The 26,317-nt window shown below is 39.5% G+C and overlaps 1 protein-coding gene across 1 annotated transcript in view; it reads right to left on the bottom strand.

Moving 5' to 3' along the window:
- LOC128839549 (guanine nucleotide-binding protein G(q) subunit alpha) overlaps nucleotides 1-22,831 on the bottom strand; it is a 220,683-nt gene extending 197,852 nt beyond the window's left edge. The window contains exon 1 of the mRNA XM_054032623.1: nucleotides 21,965-22,831. Coding sequence (XP_053888598.1) covers nucleotides 21,965-22,100 — 136 coding nt within the window. The 5' untranslated portion in view covers nucleotides 22,101-22,831. The remainder of the gene's footprint in view (nucleotides 1-21,964) is intronic.
- Nucleotides 22,832-26,317: the final 3,486 nt, after the last annotated feature.

Genomic DNA, 26,317 nt, shown 5'->3' with positions numbered 1-26,317 from the left:
TATACTCCACATAGGAAAGGGATAGATAAGACAGAAAATACCATAATGCCTCTGTATGAATCAATGATACAGCCACACCTTGAATACTGTGTGCAGGTGAAAAAGATATATTGGAATTAGAAAAGGTACAGAAAAGGGCAACAAAAATGATTTAGGGCTATGGAACACCTTCCATATGAGGAGAGATTAAAAAGACTGGGACCATTCATCTTGGAAAGGAGATGACTGAGAGGGGATCTGATAGATCAATCTTGACATTTTTTACTCCTTCACATAACACAAGAACTTGAGGTCACCCAATGTAATTAATAGGCAGCAGGTTTAAAACAAACAAAAAGGAAGTACCTCTTCATACAACGCACAGTCAACCTGTGAAACTCTTTGTCAGGGGATGTTGTGAAGGACAAAACAGGGTTCAAAAAATAACTAAGTTTTTGGAGGATAAGTCCATCAATAGCTATTAGCCAGGGTATGCAGGATGATCTGAGTATCCCTAGCCTCTGTTTACCAGAAGCTGGGAGTAGATGACAGGAGATGGATCACTTGATGATTACCTGTTCTGGTCATTCCCTCTGGGGCACCTGGCATTGGCCACTATCGGAAGACAGGATACTGGTCTAGGTGGACCATTGGTCTGACCCAGTATGGCCAGTCTTATGTTATATTCTTACTTTTTAAAATGTTGGCCTTCATCTCTCTGTCTCCATTTCTCCATCTACAGTTACGGGAAAAATAATCATTACTTATGTATTTCATAGGGATGATGAAATGATTGATTAATTAATGGGTACAGAGCACTCTGAAGACGTAAAGTGCTATATATGTATTCCAATGTTATTACCTTCCACAGAGTAAATGGACCAAAAAACAAGAATTAATTAAGAACCTCTTAGATTCCTCTGCTGTTAAACTTTGCTCCAGTTGCTGGCTGAAGTCAGATTTTAACATATTTCTTTCACAAAACAATAAAAATAATGACAAAATCTTTCTTCTGATGATTCCCGGCAGGCATTTGCTTTGAAAATTAATATCTGACTTCTTATATTGTAAAAGTCTATCCTTTTGCAAGGCTTGAGAAATGTACTTGATACCTATCAGCTAGAAGAGAAAAAAACAGGGTCGAAACGAACTGATTCTGCTCAGTTTGACTGATACCCATAAGGTTCCCAGCAACGACTAACAAGTCTTTTATTTCATCTCTACTGTACTTCCCTTTCTTCCTCTGCTTTGTCTGCTTCTTGTTCTATCCTCAGAGGTTAAGGAAGACAATTTTTCACCCTCCTCCTTGCAACAACCTTTTATGTACTTGAAAACTGTTGTGTCCCCCCACTGACTTCTCTTCTCCAGTCTAAACAAACCCTTTTTTCCCCCCCTCCTCCCAATCTTTCCTCACAGGTCATGTTTTAATTATTTTTGTTGCTCTTCTCTGGACTTTCTCCAATTTGACCACATCTTTCCGGAAATATGGTGTCCAGAACTGGAAACAATACTCCAATTGAGGCCTTATCAGCATGGAGTAAAGTGGAAGAATTACTTCTTGTGTCTTGCTTACAACACTCCTGCTGATACATCCCAGAAAGATGTTTGCTTTTTTTGCAACAGTGTTACACTGTTGACTCATATTTAGCTTGTGATCCACTATAACCCCAGATCCCTTTCTGCAGTACTACTTCCTAGGCAATCATTTCCCATTTTGTACCTGTGCAATTGATTGTTCCTTCCTAAGTGGAGTACTTTGCATTTGTCCTTATTGAATTTCATCCTATTTACTTCAGACCATTTCTCCAGTTTGTCCAAATCATTTTGAATTTTAATCCTATCCTGCAAAGAACTTGCAACCCCTCCCAGTTTGGTATCATCCACAAACTTTATAAGTGTGCTCTCTATGCCATTATCTAAATCACTGATGAAAATACTGAACAGAACTGGACCCATGATTGATCCCTGCAGGACCCCACTCAATATGCCCTTCCAGCTTGACTGATAACTACTGTCTGGGAACAGTTTTCCAACCCATTCTGCACCCACCTTATAGTAGCTCCATTTAGGTTGTATTTCCTACTTTGTTTATGAAAAGGTCATGCAAGACAGTATTAAAAACCTTACTAAAGTCAAAATATACCACATCTACCACTTCCGCCCCATCAACAAGGCTTGTTACCCTGTCAAAGAAAGCTAGTAGGTTGGTTTCACACGATTTGTTCTTGATAAATCCACGCTGACTGTTATTTATCACTTTACTATCTTCTAGGTGTTTACAAATTGATTGCTTGATTATTTGCTCCATTATGTTTCTGGGTACTGAAGTTAAGCTGACTGGTCTGTAATTCCCCAGGTTGTCCTTATTCTCCTTTTTATAGATTGGCACTATATTTGCCCTCGTCCAGTCTTCTGGAATCTCTCCCGTCTTATTTCGAAATATATTACAAAATATTAAAGTCCTTGAAAAATGAATTAATGGATATTACTTTTAAAAATAAATTATTTTTGTATGACACATCAGAGCAATTACCTTCTCTTAGAATCATTTTATTTTGCAAATATTTTAAACACATCTAATTATTAATGAAATTAGTTTGCAGAATTCCTTATTGAATCAGGTTTGGTAGCCCAGCAGTTGTCCATTGCAGACCCAGGTTTGTGGGCTCAGGTTTCTGGGAGTGTGTATTTTGGACGTGATCCAGGAGATAAAGCTGCAGCCAGCGGCTATTGAAACAACTCAGTCATTAAAGCTGTGATGAGAAGACAGATTTCCTATCTGGTAACTAGGGTTCTGCAAGTTGAAACTAAAGCTTTTTCCATGTTAGAGACTTTTGGGATGAAATCTTGGCCCAGTTAAAGTCAACGGGAATTTTGCAATTGACTTCAGTGGGGACCAGGATTTCATCCTGGGTATTTACAGAAACAGTTCAAGCACCTGGAATGCTTGTAAGAGACTTTGGGCCTGATTCTCCTATCACACCACTGTAAACAAGAAGGATGGTCTTATAACCTAACTGAAATGGTTTTGAACGGAGAGCTGGTATTTACAGGAAGCACTGATATTGTAGTTGCATCAGGTAAGCTGGTCCCACAATTCTATGGGTGAACAGGAAACAGCACTGGAGTCTCCAGTTTTGCAAGGGGAGTTCCTGCGAACTTTATTTTCTGCTCCCTATGACATTACTGCAGTTTAATTAATGTGCATTCTCTTCTGGACTCCTGGTTTCTTTCTTTTTCTGAGCTACTGCGCTTTCTGCAATTTCATGCATCCGACTTTTGGCCTGTTAGACTTAAAAAAATACGATAACTGCCAAATTTATTTATATACAATACCAGTGCCATATACCTTTTTGGTATTTTATATATGAAAACATACTAATTGATGGGGGTCTATTTATTTATACATATATTTTGCTATAACACCTCTCCAACTGCAGAGTGAAACTCCCATATGTGCACTGCTTTGAGGACCTTTTGTGCCCGCAAATGTAAGACAGTACCAAGACATTTTGGGCCTCCCAAGGTATCCACAAAGGATGAAGGGAATGCTTTGTGTAGGCACAATGAACTATTTCAGGAGTAAACATCTCTATAATCAGTCATTTAACCAAAAACTGAACCAGTTCAGCCTTTTTGTGAAATCTCTCAACTCAGACATCAATTTACTCATCTTGGGCACTATCAACTGAGCAACGGTCTCTAGAGACTAGTTCAACATAATGCTAAACTAGCTAAACTAATGCTGATCAGCCAATGGTCTCTTTCCAATTTCATCCAGGTAGAATAAGACACAAGACCATAAAGACAGCAGCAGCACCATCAACTCCTCCTCATTAGAGAGCAACATACCGCCCCCCACCATCCTATTCAGAGGCAGTATGTCCCCCTTCCACATGGAAGTAGTGCTCAAGCATGAGGATGTGTTGATCCAGGAAATCCATGGTTTAATGTAGATTTCTGTGCAGGTCAGGAATGGAATCTGCCAGTGGAATTAAGGCAGTCACAGTTTACCTAGGTAGATCACAGACAAGTAGCTAGCAATCTAGATTAGACATACCCACTTTCTGATAAATTAAAATGGCTCAGACAGTGTAAAGCAAATGAAACAAGATCCCTAGATCTGCCCGTGTCATCATTTTGCCTGGGAAATGGCGGTACCTGTGGTCCATGATGCTGCTACTTTAGCAGAAAATCAACAGGAATGGGGCCTAGTCATTTATAGCATTTTTACCTAAGTGTAACTCCATTGACTTTAATGGAGTTATAAATTACGGTGATGTATCTGAATAAATACACAATCAGGCCCATTATGTTTCTTGTTACCGAGATATTTTAGCTTAAGATAAGAAGAAATACTCCTAGGTGACATCTATATAACAATATGTAACCAAATTGCAATGGTTATTTTCCTAGGGGAAAAAAAAATCTACCATGTCTGCTGATGGAAATAAGGAACAGGATAATTCTGAAAGGTTTAGAGTGCTCTATTTGTATTACCAATTGTCAGAGAGATCTTCCATTTCTAAAAGGCTTATAGGGATTATCTTCATCTTTCCCCATTGCTTGAGTGGAAATGGTAGGGGAAATAATCAAATATTTCCTGTCTGGCTTTGAAGTAGGTTTCCTATGGACTTGAGCTCTTCAATTTTACATCCAAATCATGAAAGAGTGAGAAAGGTCCTGACCAACTTGGACTCTAGAAAGAGGCCATGCAGAAGGATTCATTTAATAAGGCGACTGAGGCAGAACAGAGAGTGGCAAGAAGGGAAAATCTTTATTTAGCCATTGTAGCACTACCTACAAGAATTAAAAAAAGAATCCCTCTTTAGACTGCCTTCTTGCATTTTCATCAGGGAAAGAGAGCTTGAAATATTTAAGGGTACTTCATCTTAGAATGAAGGGCGTGAAAAGCAAAAGGTAGGATTCAAGGAGGGGCACAAATACACTCACTATGCATGTGTAGAAGGGGAATACAGATAATAAAGCATTTAGGATTTTTTCCATCTTTCTTGGTCAGCCATCTTGAACTTTTTGACATAGTGTTTTTTTCCCCTTGCAGAAGAAACTAAGACAAATAGCTTATACAGTCCACTTACATTTGAAGCAGGCTAGAAAATGGAGACTGGAAAAGGCAGGGAATGGTGGTTTGGCAGGAAAAGTTCTTTGTGCTGATGAGATAAATTATGCTGAAGAGGGATAAACCCAACACCTAAATGGATTTTTTTTCCCCACAGCTTCTCATGTATTGATTTTTACAGAGAAGAAAAGAACATAGTACAGAGAGAAATGGCTGATTCCACTAACATCCATTACTGGAAGCAGCCAAGAAGAGTCAAGAAAAATATTTATAGTGATCTAGTTTTTCAGCGCTAGCCTCCAGCAATGAAATGGAGGGCAGGGGAAACTACTGGAAGTAATAGGAGAGATTTGAAAAGAGGAAAGGGAAAAAAGAGCTAACAGCATGTCAAGCTACATAAACAGTTAAGCGTTAAGGAGCTGAGAGGCGCCGTGGGTATGGAGTTTTCATCTCTGGCAACATGGGTTCATATTTTTCATAGGACACAACTGAATGGGTATTTCCTTATATACAACGGATAGGGCCCGATCAATGCAATATTCACACAGGCACTGATCACAGAAAGAGCTCCTCACAGGTAAGCCCATGAACCTTCACAGAGCCAGTGGGCACACAGGTACTTAGCACCTTTGAAAAATCAGGTCACTCATTTTGATGCTTCAGTATGGATACAACAGGCTAACTACTGGCACCTACATTTTAAAAAATTTGGTCTAAATTCCCTCAAGTTTTAAAAAAGAACCACGCCATTATTCAGAATGAGATTATAACTGCAGCATAAATAGTATGTCAAAGCAGACTGTAAATGCCACAATATACTATGAATTGGTACCACAAAATACTGCACACACATAAAAATGAGGTGTATGACTATGGTTGTAGATACATGAGGGGGCCTTCCCATGTCATAATGTACACAGGGTCCCAGATTGTCTTACACCATTTTTGTGAATGGATACCATGCTGCCTGCTGGCAAGCTCAATGGCCACACAGACAAATGACCACATGAAGATTTAACTTACCAACCGCTATTACACTAAGCCCAAGAATAACAGTTCATGCAGTTCCCTGCAGAGGGTGGTCTCAAGTCAGGGCATGTTTATATAGGTTTAAAAAAAGTTGTTAGTGCTCCTGAAGACAAGAAACTGAGCCAGGCAGAGTGCAGCCAAGAGCTGTTTTATCTCTGCCACTTCACTTTATTCCTGAAAACCCATTACAGTCCTGAATTAAGTATTTAGAATGTATATACTTGTGTTTGTATAGCATGGCCATATACTTTCTCTTCACAGAATCAGAGCACAAGGAAATGAAAGTGTCATACATTCAGCATGGAAGGATAAGGCTGGAAACATGACAGGATGGTCTAACACCCACTCATTACACCTCTATCATAATCAGTATTGAAGGTTAAGATGATGTTTTTTTAAAAATACAGTTCAGGACTTGTCTACATGAGTACATTCAGAAAAGTTACTGGTAATTTGAATTAACTTTCAAAATGGATTAGTTAAACCCACATTAAACCCCTGTGTGGACACTCTTATTTAGAATTAAAGTGGCCTTAATTAGTTTTAAATTTAAGGTACTTCCAAAGTAAATTAAACTATACCAAATTATGGCCACTTTAATTCTGAAAAAGAGCATCTACACAGGCATTTAATATGGTTTAACTAATCCACTCTGAAAGTTAATTCAAATTAACTTTCCTGAGTATCCCCATATAGGCAGGCCCTCATTTTCCTCTTTATGGCCCTGATCCTGCCAACTGCTTCACACAGGCAGACCTAGGGTTGCCAACTTTCTAATCGCACAAAACCAAACACCCTTGCCCCGCCCCCTGCCCCTTCTCCAAGGCCCCGCCCCTACTCACTCCATCCTCCGTCCTTCCATCGCTTACTCTCCCCCACCCTTACTCACTTTCACTGGACTAGGGCAGCTGGTTGGGGTTCAACAGGGGGTGTAGGCTCCGGCTTGGGATGCGGGCTCTGGGATGGGGACGGGGATGGGGATGAGGAGTTTGGGGTGCAGGAGGGGCTGTGGGCTGGGGCCGAGTTCGGACTGTGGGAGGGGCATGGACTCCAGCTGGGGGTGTGGGCTCTGGGGTGCTGGAGGGGTTCAGGGCTGGAACAGATGCTCGGGGTGTGGGAGGGAATATGGCGATGCTTACCTCAGGTGGCTCCCAGAAATGGCTGGCATGTCCAGCTCCTAGGTGGAGGGGCCAGGAGACTCTGTGTGTTCCCCGCAGCCTCAGGCGACACCCCCGTAGCTCCCATTGCCTGCGGGTTCTTGGCCAATAGGAGCTACGGAGCCAGCTGCTTCTAGACATGCCAGCCGCTTCCGGGAGCCACAGCAGGCAGGGAGCCCGCCTTAGCCCTGCTGCGTTGCCGAACAGACTTTTAGCGGCCTGGTCAGCAGTGCTGACCAGAGCCACCAGGATCCCTTTTCGACCAGGCATTCTGGTCGAAAACCGGACGCCTAGCAACCCTACGCCAACTCTGTGTGTGTACAGAATCCCATTGAAGACAGTGGGCCTTCAGACAGGTGCATGAGGTTTAGAGTAGCTTGCAGGGTAAGAGACAATATTTGACCTTGTGCCAGAAAAATCATGACAATATTCTATAACTTATTTTTAAACAAACTAAGTTCTTCCCCATCAGTACAAATCCCAGTGACTGCTCCAGCTGTGTTATCTGCACAAGGGCTTCCAGAGTTGCTAAGATCCTGCAGTCCAGTGTCTCCTAGCATTTTTAATACAACATCAATTGGACCTGCTCTGACAGCGTGAAATTTTTATCCAAAATCCTATAGAAAACACCTATGTATCTACATTTTAGGTTGAAATCTCTTCCATCCTTATTCTGGTGTATTGTGCCAGTGGCACCAACTAAGACCAAATTGTCAATGTAAAACGAATACGACACAGCAATATTCTAAGTAGTAGAGGGTTTCTGGGGTATCAAGCTGCGTATTACTCCAACAAGTAACACATTTACTCAACAATAGAAAATTAAAATTTAAAGCAAAGGCAATTGAAAAACCATACAGCAACTCTGTAAGATCTTCTATGCAGGGGACATGACTTTCTTATACATTTTGTAAAGCACTATATGATTGCAGTGCTATGTACGCAATTATTAAGAGAACAAAAGACCTCCTTGTTTAGATCCTGTTCATTGCAGAGGCTGTACAACTTTATTATATATATATAAAATAAAGAATGGACAGAACAACATGGAGGATAAAAAAAACATGCCTTCATTTTAAAATTCTGCACCTACTCTGTTATATGGTATATTGCATAGGCCGAAAGGCAATGTCTGCATACATACAAAAAATGTCAGACAAGAGATTACCTGAAAACAGTATTTTGAAGCGGATTTTTTAAATGAAACCTTTACTGTAACTATATACAAAAGAGAAGCAAACTCACAGTAACACTAGTGTTCGGAGAAAGGCTCCTCACTGAGGAAGATAGACATTTCTTAGGGCAAAACTACTCAAAGGTAAATCATTACCTGCCTTCCCAAATACTATAGAGTTTGGCATTTATCACTGGGAATATAGCCAAATTAGGCTGTTGGCAAATTCAGAACACATTGTTTATCTGGTTTTGGTTCAAAGTAGGGCTGTCAAATGATTTTTTTTAAAAAAATTGCAATTAATCGTGAGATTTTAAAAAATAGTCGCAGTTAATTGCAGTTTTCATTCCACGGTTAAACAATAATAGAATACAAATTTACATTTATTATGAATATTTTGGATGCTTTTCTACATTTTCAAATATAATGATTTCTATTACAAGACAGAACATAAGGTATATAGTGCTCACTTTAATTTTTTATTTTGATTACACATATTTGCATTGTATAAATGATAAACAAAATAAATATTATTTTTCAATTCACCCTATACAAGTACTGTAGTGTAATCTCCTTATTGTGAAAGTGTAACTTACAATTGTAGAATTATTATTTTACATAACTGCATTCAAAAACAAAGCAATGTAAAAATTTAGAGCCTACAAGTCCACTCAGTCCTACTTCTTGTTCAGCCAATCCCTAAGACAAATAAGTTTGTTTACATTTACGGGAGACAATGCTGCCCGCTTCTTAACAACAATTCTGTCTCAGATAGGAAGCAGGGGGTGAATAAGTTCAAGAAAGTAGGGGGAGAACCAAAAATAACTTCAGACATTTAAAAAAAATGCTCCTAGCTAATATTATTTCTGAACCTGAATGGCAAAATAGTCAGGTTTAAACTGCTCACAAACCAGCTGAAAGATCAGTTTTAACTAAGATATACCAAGTGAAGTAGATCAGATTCACTTAATTACAAACTAACAAAATATACACAATTGAGACTCAATAATTCTCCCTTGTTGACATGCAAAAACCAATAACTCTCACAAACCACAGTGGCATTACAAACCCCCACTTCTCAGCAAAGAATCAGCTGCACACCTTAGGTAGAAGAAGAAAGATAGGCAAATCTACTCTCAACCTGTTTGCTCTTCCTTCCTATGGAATGAACTGCTAAATCAGGTTAAGCAGCAGACTAGGCAATTTCTATCTTTGTACAGACAAGAGAAAATGTTACTATGTCCTCCATGTTACTTACGATTTCAATACTGGAATGAATAGAGAACATGAGGAAAGAGAGCATAATTTTCCCCTCCTTGAGACTTCCTTCCTAATAGAAAATAAGTATGCTTTCAGTTACAATTTTAAAAGCGGAAAACAAAAACATTATCTCACCCACAATTCAGTAGCAGGGAAGAGGCTTAAATGTATTCTAAGAAACGTTTTATAACCCAAAGTACTAATCAGTTTGGATTTTAAGGGCTCCCTAGGACCAGTTTCTCATTATGGAAAAAACACTGTAATCTTCACAAAAATGTAACATGAAAAAGACATGAGTGAATTTTATTAAAACATTGTTTGCACAATTTCCACTGAAACAAAGATGACAGTGCCCAACAATTTCCTGGATCAAACAAACAAAAGTTTATTTTTAACAAGATTTGATGGCTCCATGGTCTAAAGGATAAAGGAGACTCATCTCTAAATCACTGACTCTAGCACAGTCCAGGTCAATAGTGATCAAAAATCATTCAGACAGCTGTTCAGTGGCCTACCTTAGGAGTTGTTGGATCTCATTAGTTGACAGTGATCAGGTCCACACATTATAACTAGGGCTGTCGATTAATCGCAGTTAACTCACACGATTAATTTAAAAAAATTAATCACAATTAATCATAGTCTTAATTGTACTGTTAAACAATAGAATGCCAATGAAATTTATTAACTACTTTGGATCTTTTTCTACATTTTCAAATATATTGATTTCAATTACAACACAGAATACAAAGTGTACAGTGATCATTATATTTTTATTACAAATATTTACACTGTAAAAATGATAAAAGAAATAGTATTTTTAGTTCTCCTCATACAAAGTACCGCAGTGCAATCTCTTTTTGTGAAAGCGCAACTTACAAATGTAGATTTTTTTTGTTACATAACTGCACTCAAAAACAAAACAATCAGTGTAAAACTTTAGAGCCTATAAGTCCACTCAGTCCTACTTCCTGTGCAGCCAATCACTAAGAAAAAAAAGTTTGTTTACATTCATGGGAGATAATGCTGCTGGCTTCTTATTTACAGTGTCACCTGAAAGTGAGAACAGACGTTTGCATGGCACTTTTGTAGACAGCACTGCAAGGTATTTACGTGCCAGATATGCTAAAATTCGTATGCCCCTTCATGCTTTGGCCACCATTCCAGAAGACATAATTCCATGCTAATGATGCTCATTAAAAAAATAATGCGTTAATCAAATTTGTGCCTGAACTCCTTGGGGGAGAATTGCATGTCTCCTGCTGTGTGTTTTACCCACATTCTGCCATATATTTCATGTTATATCAGTCTTGGATAATGACCCAGCATGTTGTTCATTTTAAGAACACTTTCACTGCAGATTTGACAAAACACAAAGAATGTACCAATGTGAGATTTCTAAAGATAGATACTGCACTGGACCCAACATTTAAGAATCTGAAGTGCCTTCCAGAATCTGAGAGGGACGAGGTGTGGAGCATGCTTACAGAATTCTTAAAAGAGCAACACTACGATGCAGAAACTACAGAACCCAAATCACCAAAAAGGAAAGTCAACCTTCTGCTGGTGACATCTGACTTAGATAATGAAAATGAACACGCATTGGTCTGCATTGCTTTGGATCGTTATCGAGCAGAACCCATCATCAGCCTGGACATATATCCTCGGGAACGGTGGTTGAAGCATGAAGGGACATATGAATCTTTAGTGCATCTTGCATGTAAATATCTTGCAACACCGGCTACAACAGTGCCTGAGAGCACCTATTCTCACTTTCAGGTGACATTGTAAACAAGAAGCAGGCAGTATTATCTCCTGCAAATGTAAACAAACTTGTTTCTCTTAGTGATTGGCTGAACAAGTAAGACTTGTAGGCTCTAAAGTTTTACATTGATTTATTTTTGAATGGAGTTATTTTTTGTACATAACTCTACATTTGTAAGTTCAACTTTCATGATAAAGAGATTGCACTACAGTACTTGTATTAAGTGAACCGAAAAATACTGTTTCTTTTATTTTTACAGCGCAAATATTTATAATAAATATAAAGTGAGCACTGTGTAACTTTGTATTCTGTGTTGTAATCGAAATTTGAAAATGTGGAAAACATCCAAAAATATTTATATAAATGGCAGTCTATTTTTGTTTAACAGCGTGATTAATTGTGATTGTTTTAATCGCTTGACATCCCTAATTACAACTACTGCCCCAAAACAAGCACCCTCTTTTGGCAACATCAGCAGAAAGGGCAAGAATTAATTTGTCACGAAGACTGCCTCCTGCTAGGCAAAGATTAGAGTTAACATGTCAGTGTCCTCACACACACACACACACACACACACACACACACACACACACACTCTCTCTCATTCTCTCCCCCCCGCCCCCCCAAAAAAACCAAAAAGGTGAAAGACTAAATATGACCAAGAGCAGTTAAAGCAAAGGACCGGGACTCAGGAGATCTTGGCTCTTTATACACTACAACCATGGGCAAGTTGCTTAACCCTGTTCTTAGTTGCCATGTCTGCAAAAAAGGGATAACACTGAGCTACCTCACATGAGGGTGTTGTAGAAGTGGAAAGTATTTTAAGAATCCGTATTGATGTCTCTCAGTGAAGCTAAAGGATTAGCTGAGTTTCATTGTCATTTTCTATTTATTTTAAACTCTGTGGTTGTAATTATTGTTCCTTCCTGCAACACATCTTCAAAAGACTTTCACTGCAAACCTAAGTGTATGATTTCAGCCCACTTGCACTACAGTCCATTAAACATTTATTTGTAACAATCCAATTATGCCAATACCGTCTGTGGTATAAGATCCTGTTAAAGAGACCTGGACCATTCCTTTATCAAAGTTTTCAGCATTCATTACCAGTATCCATTTGGACTACTAGATACATTGGTTTTCAGCTTTCACACTGGCAACAACATCAAACTTATTATGTTTATGGAGCAAAAGAGGAAGTGTCTACCTTCAAGTAACATTGCATTTCTAGCTAATCAATAGTAGAAATGGCACTCTGAAGTGCTTAATAAATCCAGTATCAGAGTAAAATATATTTGTGCAAAAGTGTCCAATACTTGATGCCCAGTTTTCCAAACATGCTAGGTTCCTAAAAACACAAGGAATGATGGCATCTTTTCCATTCTGTATGTGTTTGAGTTTTTCTAGCCTTATAAGTTAATGGTCACCACTAAGGAAACCTTTTGTCTGACTTCCTGGCTGACACCCATTTACCCAGAAATGTGGGTTGCAATAGCTCTAGGAGCAAAATAATTACTATTAAGATTACAGATTGGAGACTTCAATATTTTTCCTATGATGGGAATACAGAAGAAGAGAGAAAAGCAACTTTCCTCAACTCACATATACGTTATCATCCAGTGCAAAGATTCCAGCCAGAGACTTTCCATGCTGCTCCCGTACCTCAATTTGCACCTTATATAGCACTAAGCCACTAAAGGCTGTGCATTACTTAGCGACTGGTGTATGTCTCAGGCACCTTGTGAGGCATGAGAATGGTGGAAGAATGCTTCAGCAACCTGAGTTCACTAACAGTCTACTAATGCACACTCCGGAATAGCTAACTTCTGTTGGAGTAGGTCACATTAATTTGAATTGTAAACTTTTTTTATTACTAAATAAAATGTCTGTTTGCATGCATTAAAAGCAGCTTCTAGCTCATTTTCCAAAAGTTAGGGGTACTTCATGGGATTACAAAACAGAAATGCCATATGTGCTGCCCTTTGGGTTGGTGATGAAATCTTAGCTATGTATCATTGGAAGTTGGTGCATGACTGTGACCTAACTAAAAAAGGACCATCCAACCAATCAGGGCCCAGAGCTATACTTGGATCCCATTCATTCACAGAATCTAACAGCACAGATCTGCACTGCAGCTGGCACACTAAAAGCCTTCTTTATCTTCTGCCTTTCCACTTTACTGATATGAATGATTAGTGTTTTCAATAATTTCGGGATATTTTACTGGTTTAGTTTATATACATACATACAAACATACATACATATATTGTATATCTGAATGGGGGAGTCACCTCCCTTTATTAAAAGACTGAGATGAGGAATGGCTACCAAACACAAAAATAACTGAAACTGTAGTATACAAGCTCAATAGCCTTATTCTTCCATGCAACCAGTCCTTTACAAACCCACAAATGACAAATCTATAGACAATTACCCCTCTAGTTCAGTCTCTCCATATAACATTACTTACTGTGGAAACAATCTGCATCTAGAACATTAAAGATTAATGTTGACTCTTTTAAGATTTAACTTGAAACACTATTTATGCTGTACTTGGAATTTCCCCAGTAAGATTTATTTTCAACCCTTTTCTGATATTGTAGGTGCATTTGTTACTGAAACTAAATATTGAGTCCTGGGCCCTGATATATTAAAAGCTCACTTCTTCGTACTGTGTTTAATACAATCCCTAGAGCATGGACGCTTAGTGACATGCCACTGAGAATACTGCATACATTCTCTCTCAGTATTCAGCAACTTATTTTCTAAATTCATGTCCTTGCTTGGTCTTGATACTGTTTTCTTGCTGTTGGTCTTTGCCAGTCAGACTTTTTATAGATATTAGAACAGCAAATAAAAGGTGGATGTTGAAAAACTTCCCATAATTTTATTAGTAACAGCTGTTCACACAAAATAGCGTTGAAGTGTGAGAATAGATCTTTTCTGAGAGTTATTCCACTTAGTAGTGCAAGAAAAAAAATATTCAGTCTTTATAGTATTCGGTTACTGTAACAGAGTTAATTACCAGTAATCACACATTTACCTTACAATGCTATTTCACACTTTCTTGGGATTCATTTTGCCATGATCGTCACTTTACTCCAAAAGCAATAATAGCTTTCCTCTGTGAAACTGTCACTGCCATCATCCACGAACAAAAATAATTTGAGGGAGCCTACAAGGGTGGGACCATTAGTTCTAAAAATGGTAGCATTCCCAAATATCCTGTAGCAACAGGTTTCACAGAGCAGCCTTGCCTTTCCTTCCCCCTCCCCCCAAACACTAATTTAACATTGTTAATTGCAGAGTTGTTGTCGCTGTGTAGGCCGCAGGATATCAGAGACAAGGGAAGAGGTAATATCTTTTATTGGACCAACTTCTGTTGGTGAAAGAGGAAAGACCTCTCAGTCCTCATCCTCAAAGAAAATCTGCATAACACCTTCAAAAGATGAGCCTGGGAGTTTAAATTCATAACTTTGCTAGACACTAAAAATCATGAATTTAACAGAGACACATTTATGGCTTATTACAACAATCTGTAACTCCCCCCTTTTTTGCCCTATGACTGCAGAGATGTTAACTGGCTATTTCACTTTGAATGCTGTCTTATAATGTGTGTTAATTACTTATGCTAAACAATCTGTTCCATCTTGTATTTAGCTGTGATGCTCAGAGTACCTTTCTCAGCCCAGAAGAAGAGCTCGGGGTAAGAACAAAAGCTTGTCTCTCCCTCACCCCCAGAAGTTGGTCCAATAAAAGATATTCCCTCACCTGCCTTGTCTCTCTAACATGGTTTATGTTCTTAAATGCAAGATGTGCATTTTGTGGTCCTTTGGCCTCTTGACATGTAAATAAAACTATGTCAGTGGGACTTATATGTGCATTTAGGACATGAGCCAACTCCCATTGATTTGAATGGGAATTAGATCACTGTAACTGAAAAATTAAGGATACTGCACAGTTTCCTTGTAAACAAGAGCTTCCTTGATAGTCCATTAAAAATTAATACTACATTCATTTTAAAGTAACATCAGCAAAACTGTGCCTTTCTTCTTACCAGATACGACATATATTCCTCGAAAGGGATAGTCATATTTATGCCCATCAATACAGCTCTGCATCCATAATAAAATATTAATACAAATAATTTTTCCAAAATAGGATCTATCTACCAGTCTACTCGTAAGACACAGCCTGATGAATATTAAAGTATTTTTCCTTTTAGTTGTAAACACATTTTGTAGTATCTGACTGAAAAAAAAATATGCAAATGTCCAGCAGGGATTTAAAGAGGCACATTAAAAACAAAACCTAAATCACACTTCTGTCTAAAAATGTTTTACTTGTTACTTGTAACAAGTCACACCTAACACTAACAAAGAAACTAAACACAAACTTTTTTCAGGATTTTTTTGTTTTTTTACACTTTCTGCATTTGACAGCAATGTGTGTAGAATCAATTTAACTATTTACCTGAATAGTCAGTTTCTCCTATTCATGTGGGTCTTTCAGAAAGCAATAGGGATGTAAAAAAATCATTAAAAATAAAATGGGACTGTAAAACCAGTCCCATTTGGCTGGGATCTCAGGAGTAACTATAGTATTTGAAACCAATTTTAACTCATTCTTAAAACGTACTACTAACAATACTCCACATTTCCTGCATATGAGGCTTTTCATGTGGAACACACTTGAAAATCATTACCTAGTAAATCATTAAGTGATTTAATAACTATCATCCCTACCTTTTAGTTAGGAAAACTGAGGAAAAGAGATGCATCAACTTAAAAAAAACCTGTGGCACTGTGTGCGTATGATTATAAGGATTACTCCAACCCCATGCTCAAACTATAGGGACTTTATTATAGAAATACAGACAAAGCAAACCTACTCAAAATGAAGTTCAATGCCTTGTGCCAAACAGCTACTAAAGTTATAACCTATGTGATCTTTGATGATCACCAGAGCAGCTTAAATAATACCCTATAACACACTTTTTATATATCTATTTTTTAAAAACAGAAGTCTTTAGATGGATCTGGCTGTGGGAGGAATTACTTACCTCTACATTTCTGGTCACCCAGGACCAACAATTTCTAATCCACACCAAATGTGTGTGTGTATTATATATATATATATACACACACACACCTACACCTCTACCCCGATATAACGTGGTCTTTGGGAGCCAAAAAAATCTTATCACGTTATAGGTGAAACCGCGTTATATCAGGGGAGCGGCGGCAAGGCTCCTGGGGATCCCCACAGTGGCCAGAGCGCCGAGCCTTTTAAAGCGCCGCCTGAGCCCCACTGCCGGAGCCCTGGGGTAGCGGCGGCAGGGCTCCAGCGGTGACTTAAAGAACCCAGGGCTCCGGCCCCTGCAAGGAGCCCCGGGCCCTTTAAATCTCCGCCCGAGCCCCGCTGCCGGATATAACGCAGTAAAGCAGCCCCGCCCTCCAGAGCACTGCTTTACCGCGTTATATCCGAATTCGTGTTATATTGGGTCGCGTTATATCAGGATAGAGGTGTGTGTCTATAATATATAGACACACACACAGACAGAATTTCTATTTAAGAATCTCTTTCAGTTGTTTGCCTTATTCTGGCCAGCCAGTCAAATCTGAATTTGGGCACAATTTGTTTCTTAGCATCTTAGTCACTGAAATAAGCATACTATGAAAAATAAACAGAGTGTGGCTGAAATGGCAAGCTTTCAATAGCTAGACCAACGTATGTATAAACAGGAAATTCAATTATGTGAGATTTCTCCCAAATCTCATATTTAATACTGTTCACATTCTGGAGTACATATATCTCAGAAATATAATACACCGATTGCTATTTACTGCATCGTTTTGTACAAGAAACTGCAATAGTGTCAGGTTCTATTTCAATAAACCATGTGTAGCAGTTAAATTACATAAAAAAATAAGGGATCCAGAATGTATCTGTCAGAGATGATAGTGCTACCACACACCAGTGTAATCCATTCTTGGTTTAATGGACTCACCTCCTCCTCAAATACTTTAGTGAAGGTCAAACATCTTCATTATCCGAAAGTCCCAGATTTTCCATTGGGATAGCTGATTTAACTGACTTATGTATCAAAATGCATGTTACCTGATAGATCTGCTACTGGATACTCATCTGAGGAGGTTCAAGAATGTTTTTCCAGTTAAGGTTGGCTGCAATTTATACTCACTCAACTGGCTTAATTTCCACATGTTTCAGTTGATAGCATATGAAGAATGCAAGTGTTTTGCTAAAATCACCTATATTTTTGAGACCTCACTTCATTTTAGAGACCTGCTATCTCAAATGCAGAGAACATCTAAACCTGGAGAACCATGCTTTCAGGGTGACATAATACCAGCAGGCAAACATTTAACTTAGCCACCTATCAGAGTTACAGAAGGGATCAATTTTGTTCTCAGATATGCAAAGAAGTTCCCATTGAAGAGAATGGTAGTTGTTCTTATGCATGTATAAGAGCAGAATTTGGCCAATAGTGGAGGCCTAAGACCAGGATCTACTTCTTAGACCCACAGGTGACTACCACTCCCCAAAGAGAACTCCCACTTTTGACAATGGGAGTGGTATGCAAAGAATAATCATAGCATATGGCACTTAATACTTACAAGATAAACAATAAAATATTTTATTGTTAACAGTTTCCAATATATTGATATAAAACATAATTCCTTCTGCTCTGCCAATAATAAAAGTGTTTTTACAGCCAAGAGCAAAGAATAGATGATTAACTTTAAATTCTGGAGAACAGTTATAGGGTTTTACAAAATATTCAACAGAAATCCAGAAAGAATTTGGAAAACACAACAGATTTAAAACCAAATCATTAGAGAACTCTGTTTGATCCAAAATGTCCTAAACATTACAGCCAATTTGTATTAGCGAGAGGACTGTTTTTTCCTTTTAATAATACATTTTAATACTCAGTTCTGGAAGCTAGCTGTTTCAAATTAAAATGATAAGAAATGCTTCACCTAATTTTAAAAACAGCTCACAGAAGACTGATGTGCAATTTAGTGTCTGAAACTGACATTTTAATATTTAATCACTTAAAGCATTTACTTTTAAAGTCATCTTTTAAAATTAATCTTACCATGAATTGCAATACAAGTTTGCAAAACAAGCTACAACATTTGAAACTCACTGATCTAAAAGAAAATTAAATTCATAATCACTAGTATACATAATGTACAAAGAAGGCTATACACAATAAGTGAATGTGATGCAGAAACTGTAGTACACAACTGGGAGGGAGAAATATCTTCACATTGTAAAGAAACATTACAATCTCAACTAAGTATGGGGGAAAATGCTTCTCTTTCCAACCATGACCTAGAAAAATGCTTACTTTTCTCATGTTCTGTACTATACATATGAGTTTGTATATGCTTACAAAATTACATATACACAAGTAGAAGAAAAACAGATCACACACCTGCTCTTTATATGGAGTTTGTCCATAATAAAGTAACAAATAAAGTCAAAATAATAGGCTGTTTTGATATTGTGCTCACCAGAAACTATTACAGAAATTAATATGATTTTATATTAAGAAGAAATACTTATAGAAAAAGGCACTTTAGAAAATGTCATGCTAGGCCACTCAGGATCATAAGGACCATTTTCAAAAGCACCTAACCCACTTAGGCTCCTAATTCCCAGGGTGCTTTTGGAAATGGGACTGAAGACTAAGTACCTAACTTAGGCACTAAACGTGGGTCAAAGTGGTTTTTGACAATTCTACCCAAAGCCTACATAAAATAAAATGAAGCACTATTTTACATATTGGGGGGAATAGGACACAGTCAACTTGCAATCAATTAACAAAAATAGTTTATGTAATTTCAGAAATTACTCCTTCTCTGAATCTCACCAGTTTTTATGACTTTGTAATCACATTTCCTATTTTTTAAAATTTCTCTCTCTTTCCTTGCTGTATCAAAGACCCTCACAAACAACAGGGAAAACTGAGTAACTGACTATACAGGAGAAGCAGTGGGAGTGACTAAATACAAACTGCTGTCAAATACACAAAATAAGCCAACTGAAAAAATATTTCCCCCCACAAATCTGTTTCAGTACAGTAATTTTAGCCCTGGGTCCTGCGAGCAGCTTTGTGCAGGTAGATCCCTGAACCTGCACTGAGCCCCCGTGACTTCAAGGGGAGTCTGCCTGCACAGAGCTCCTTGCAGGATCAGAACCTTAGGTGTTAATTGTGACACCAGTATATATGCCATTAACAGTCACAAGCATGATTTTTTAAGTTGACAATGTCCTTTAATTAAATTCTATGCTTTTAAAAGTAGTACAGTAAAGACCTGTATACACTAGGAATTTCTGGAGTGGTGTAGATGCATTACTTTGTATAAAGCAAGGATTGCATCAGGGCAACTTCTCTCAGTTTCAAGTAAACTACACCAGTGCAAGCTCACTTTACACTAATGCAGCACATCAACACTGAAGGTTTGCACTGTTGTACCTACATAGAAAAACCCTGAGCTTTCTCAATAGTTCTATAAATTAATAGCTCTTCTATCCGACCCATCTATTCTCGCTGAAACCGACCACCTTCACTTTGCCTAAAATAATGCCAAAATTAGGCCCTGAGTTGCCATGGGTTATACACATACTTAACTTTACAAGTGAATGGACCCCACTGAAATCAATGAGATTACTCATTCATTAAGTTAAGCATGTACATAATTGACAACAGCACTGGGGCCTAACTCTTTGAAACTATGTAAATTCATATATTTAAACTTTCCTCCCCCCCCATTCTGAGATCACACAGTGATTCCCCCCTAATAAATTTCCCTCTTCCCTAAAATATTGAGCAAAATCCTGTAGCATTATTGCAATAAAAAATAAATAAAGCAGAAACAACAGACTTGTGCTACAAGTCAAATATGACCAAAAAAACCTTCTTGAATATGTTAAGTCAATTTCCATAAACTAAAGCAAATGCAAGCTATATAGTCTTTATTTCACCTCTTTTATGAATCCTAAAATAACCACTATGTGAAATTTAATCAATCAAAACTAGGCCAAAATCAAAATAGGCAGAGCAATTTTTATTGCCAGTATTATCTCTCTCTCTCCCCCTCTCTTGATCATTCCTCCACACCCATTATTCCAAGTATAGAAGAGAAAATGCGTTAGTTAAGGAAAACTGCAAATTAATTTAAATGACTATGAACGTATTCTTTCCCCATGTTTCACTTATTTTGATCCAGCTTTAACTCATTTAAAAACAATTTACCCCGTATCAGTAACAATCATACAAAACAAGATAGCATATTTGCACAAAACCAGACAGTACACATCTTTTGCATGTGATATACAGTATTCAGTTTTATAACCCCACATACACCAGGCTCTAGTACAGACATTTTTTAGGCCGTTAGTCCAAAGCACAAACTATGTCTACCACTGTAACTATGCATTATATTACAATAAACTGGTCATGAGCTTTTTTATTACTATTATTTTAGCAGAAACAAAAAAAAAATAGAGAAATGTTGCTTTTTGTACATTAGCTATGATTATATTACAATAATACAATAATGTTGAGATTGAGGGGAAATTATGTCGTATATTGTAAATTTTATTTCTTATCCAATGGGTGGATTCCAAAGATATTCAAGATCCTGTCATCCTCCGACATACTGTAGGTTATTAGTCAGTTTCATGTCTTTGTGTGTTGTTGTTGTAACAAATTAGCCTATAATCTGAGTGTAACCCTTCATCTCAGTTTACCTCATTAAATAAAAATCAGACTAAAAAAATATAATCAGCCACCCAGCAACCTTTCGGAAGGCTCACAGAACAATGCAGACATTAAAGCCTGTCACCATCAATCTGCAAAGCAACTCCGCCTGCGAGTCCTTTCATTTAGCTGCTTCCTTGCAATTTCTCCCTTACACCCACCCCCAAATGTATTTGCCATTTATGTTCTCTTTTCATCTCTCTGTCACCCACCAAGCCCTATCCCCTCTCCATTTTTGGAAGGCCAGTGTCTCTTCCACATCAAATCACCTACAGGAACCAGAATCAGTTATTTACCCAGCTACATATGTATTTGCAATACATGCCCACGGATATATACCATGTAACATCGGGTATTATAGATATCTGTGCACACACACAAATGTATCTCCACCGCCACCATCATCCTCGGAGTCCGAATAAACAGAATCATATCGATTGGAAGCACCCGCGGACCTAAGGCAAGGAAACTAAGTGTAAATTGTGTCCTTCCTCCCTTCCCCTCCCCCGCACCCATGATCAGATTCCCTTTGCTTTCATACTTATCAATGGATTGATACAATCTACACACCCCGTATCCAGACACAGCACACACAGGCATGTCTACTGCCTATGTGCCTACATGCATGTGCAAAGCTGCACCCCGCAATTGGCACCTTGTGTGTGTGTGAGCAGCACCAGGGGCAGCTGGCCGGGTCGGGGTGCAGGCGGCGCCTGCCTGGACTTACCCAGCAGCAGCAGCTTGAGCTCCCGGCGGGCGTCCCGCTTGTCCCGGCGCAGCTGCCTCTCGATCTCATCGTTGATCCGCCTGGCTTCTTTGGCTTCCTCGCTCAGGCAGCACGCCATGATGGACTCCAGAGTCATTCTTCCTAACTGGTTCAGACACAACCCCCACCCCCCGAAAACACACACACACCCCGCACCACGGAGCGAGGGAGGCACGCGCCCTCTGCCTGCGAGCCCCCACCCGGGGACAGCAGAGCCAACGCCGGGAGAGCTCTAGATGCTACACCCGGGGAGGAAGAGAGGCAGAGAAAGGGCCCCCACCAGCAGCAGCGCAAACCCCCCTATCTCCTGCCTCTGACACTCGCTGGTTCCAACTCCTCCTCTTCTCTAATCATGCACCAAACAACAGGGAAACATCTACCGGAGCAGCAGTGCCCAGCAGAGAGGAGCAGCCCAGCACCCCCACTCTTTTTCTTTCCTGCCTCCTGCAGCCACAGTCCCCAAACGTCCCTTGTAAATGACACCCGCTGAAATCCCCCTCCCTCCAAAGCAACCAGCCCCTATTGAAATGCTAATCGCGACTAACCCCTCCCCCCCTCCACACACACATTTTCTTGTCTCTTCCCCCCTCCCTGACTTGGAGATCATCAGATCCTCCAGGGGGTGGTTTTGCTTGTTGCCTCTTGGAAATCTCTGAGTTTGCTTTGCTTAAGGTCTTCTTTCAAGTGGACTTTTCTTCCCGGCTTTCTTTGGGCCTGGGGGTGGGGGGGTCTATTTGCTTCTGTCTTGCAAAGCAGCTGTTCTTCTTGTCCCTGCCTTTCCCTTTCTGTAAGGAAGCTAGAGGGGGTAATGCCAGAGAGGAGGAGGGAAGCAAGAGCTGTGATGCATGTACAATATGTATCCAGCCAGCCTGACTTTTCAATGGCTCAGCTCCCCGGGCGTGGTAAGGCAGAAATATGGCGGACCTTCCCTCACCCCCCCCCCCAACCCACGAGACAGAGGAATATATGTTACAGAGAGAAAGGAAAATCCCAGAGAAATAAACCTCCAAACCCACTGAACAGGCTTTCATACAAAGACGAACACCACCACCCAATAGCAGTAACAGAGGGAGGAACAAGTCCTTTTGCACACCAAATGGCCGCAAGGAACACTCTTTTTTATTTGTCCTATAGGGCAGGGCTGAGGTTCTTTCTAACACTACATTTTTAGATTTACTTTTCTTTCCTCGTCCTAGTCCATTTTATTATAACCCCTATTCTAAGAAGAGTGACTTTGTAAATTGGGAAAGAGTGAAATTATAACAATTCCCAGGAGGGAAAAGGGAGGGGGAACCTCTCTCCCTTCAGCTGGCAATGTAAATTTGGGGAATAAAAGTTTCCCAGGGTCTTCAAGGCATTCCTTGTAACTTTTCATGCCAATGAGTTCCTATGGTGTGCAGAAGAAGAAGGGGGAGGGGAGATTTTAACAATGATTATAAATGCAACGAAATGGGTAGGATCCTTCCCTTGCTTATAAGAACCTAATATTTTAAAATTTAAGTAGATGAGTCTGTTTTACTTTTTATTTCTGTAGTAGTAGCTTTGAGGCTATCCATTGAGATTTAGCTTGCCAAAACCCCAAGTCCCTGGTGTATGTGTATTACCAGACCTTAAGTCACCACTCCAGAGAAATGGCACATTTTGGACTGATATATGATTTGAGTCCTAGCTTTCATCAGTACTTCATGCTTTAGCCGCATTTTGTCCCATTCCCAGCCCCATTTTAAATTAGCTGTAAAGGAGAAGGTTGAAGTCTCTCCCAGGAAAGCAATGGAAATCTATGAAGGTTGCTAGGCAGTAAGAGAGGGGCATCCATATCCTCCTTCCCCACCTCCCCCCAGCTTCATGTGTGTGATGATCTTTCCAGCACCTGTTGGCATATATTTTGAAAATGATGCTGTGCTCATACCTGCAGCTGCTCAGACATGCTGACACAGTATGTATTAAACGGTGTCCATCACAAGCTATGAAACTGGAAATTAAAATGTAACGATCAAGACAATGACATTCTGTCCGATTTTGAAAAAAATAATTCTCATTGCTTCACAATTTTAAAAATACATTAACTTGCTCAAATTTGTGCAGCAGGTTTTTTTTAATATACTGTATAAAAACAGTCACTGCACTTCAGTAGATTTTTAAAGTATGTTTCTTTTTCCTTGTAAGCAAGATTAAAATAAAGATGTGCAAATTTTTAGATTAAATTCTATAATCCTATTTTTAATAAAAGCACTATTATTTCAGTGAAAGCATCTTTTTCATTAAACTGAAATGGATTTAAAATTTAATAAAATGTTTTAGGGGGCCCTGATTTATGTATGTGTTGGCAATGAATTTAGCAACATAAAGATATAGTTAATAGACACTAGTTTGCAGTTATCACATTTATAAAAATGCTAATCAGGAAACAAGCGAATAATGACACAGGGTGGAATCCTCTTTGTCTTCACTGAACAACTTCTTTGTGGATCAGAACCTGTTCCCATGAGTGTATAGGAGACAAAAAGGTAGCAGAATGGGTGCACAGTGGCCAATTATAAGGAACATATGCCGGGGACATGCTGTGTGCTCACCACACTGCTTGCACGGGGTCCCACATGGCGCAGAGGGGCTTGCAGCAAGTCTGGGGGAAGGGTAGAGTATGACAAGTGGATCTGCACCACCCCTGGTTAACTGATTAAAATCTCTCTGCATATTGAGAGCACAGCAGCCATAGCCCTCAAGGGCCTTGCATTGTAGTAATCTTCCTTCAGAAGAGGAAGTCTGACAGCTTTCTGTAGACTTTGTCAGTCCCATTTTATACATTCACTACAGGGGGTTGCAGGAGTCTCTCCAGTCTGAACATTATATACTAAAAATGTGAAACTATCATTTAATTGTAGGTATGCTTGGGGACATATACTGCATTTAATCTGTATGTGCCTCTCCCATTGACACTGGTTTTTGATGTATGACCTGAGGGGACTGCCCTCCAATATGTATCTTGGAAAAGACCACAGATTAAATAGAAAATGTTATGAGGTAGGAGTATAGGAATTGTCATAGCAGAGCACACAAATGGACCTAGGTTAGTATCCTGCCTCTGCCAGTGATCAGTACCAGATACTTTAGAGGAAAGTATAAAAACTTCATAATGGGCAATTATGCAATAATATGCCTATAGAGTTTCTTCCTAACTCCAAGCAGAGTAGTGATTGACTTTTGCCCTGAAACAAGAGGCTTTATATCCCCTATCCCCTGTATATTTTTATCCTAGCAAGTATATTTGTGAATGATGCAATTATTAACTACAAAGATATCTAATCCTGTTGGGAATCCCACCAAGCTCTTTGCCTTAGTATATGAGTTCCATAGTTTAAGTACATGTTGCAAATAACAGTGATTCCTTTTATTGGCCTAAAATTTCAAAATGTCTAGGGATTTTGGATGTCTGACTAGAGGACACCTTAAGGGGGCCTGGTTTTCAGGAAGTGCTGAAGAACACATCCTCTTTGAATATCAGATTCCTTTAAGGTGTCTCAAATTGGCCACCCAAATATTGAGGCACCCTTATTAGTCACTTTTGAAAATTTAGTGTCAGTTTTAAATTTGTTGCCTTTTACTTTCATTAACCATCTCTTTCTTGTGCTATAAGAGAGAGTAAATATGCATTCATGATAAACTTTCTCGGTATACCATTAATAATTTTGTATACCTCTATCATAGCACCTCTTACTTACTCTCTAAAATATGTAGTCCCAGTCTTTAAAATCTCTTCTTGTACAGAAATCCTTCCATGCATCTAATGCAGGGATCAGATTTTCTGGCGACCCAGTTGAAGAAAATTGTTGATGCCTGAGATTCACCGGCGCTGGGGATGCGGGGTTTGGGGTGTGGGAGGGGCTCATGGCTGGGGCAGATGGTTGGGGGGAGGGCTGCAGGGTGGGGCCAGGGATGAGGAGTTTGGGGTGCAGGAGGTGGCTCTGGGTTTGGGTGGGGACTCAGGGCTGGGGCAGGGGGTTGGATTTACCTCTGGCGGCTCCCAGTCAGCGGCGCAGCTGGGGTGGAGGGGCAGGCTTCCCGCCTGTCCTTGCACTGCGGACCGTGCTGCGCTAGGCGGAGGCACACAAGCGGCTCTGCTCGGCTCTCGCCCGCAGGCACAGCCCCCTACCCCAGTGCAGAGCTGGTGCTCAGGGCGGGGGCAGCGTGGAGAGCCGCGTGGCCCCCACCACACCTAGGAGTTGGACCTACTGCTGGCCGCTTCTGGGGCACAGCACAGTGTCAGAACAGGTGGGGACTAGCCTGCCTTAGCCGGACAGCACCGCTGATGGGACT

This window comes from Malaclemys terrapin, chromosome 6 (genome assembly GCF_027887155.1).
Source record: "Malaclemys terrapin pileata isolate rMalTer1 chromosome 6, rMalTer1.hap1, whole genome shotgun sequence".
NCBI classification, from domain to species: domain Eukaryota; kingdom Metazoa; phylum Chordata; order Testudines; family Emydidae; genus Malaclemys; species Malaclemys terrapin.
The sequence above is the reverse complement of the archived record's forward strand: the minus strand, read 5'-3'. Positions and strand labels throughout refer to the sequence as shown.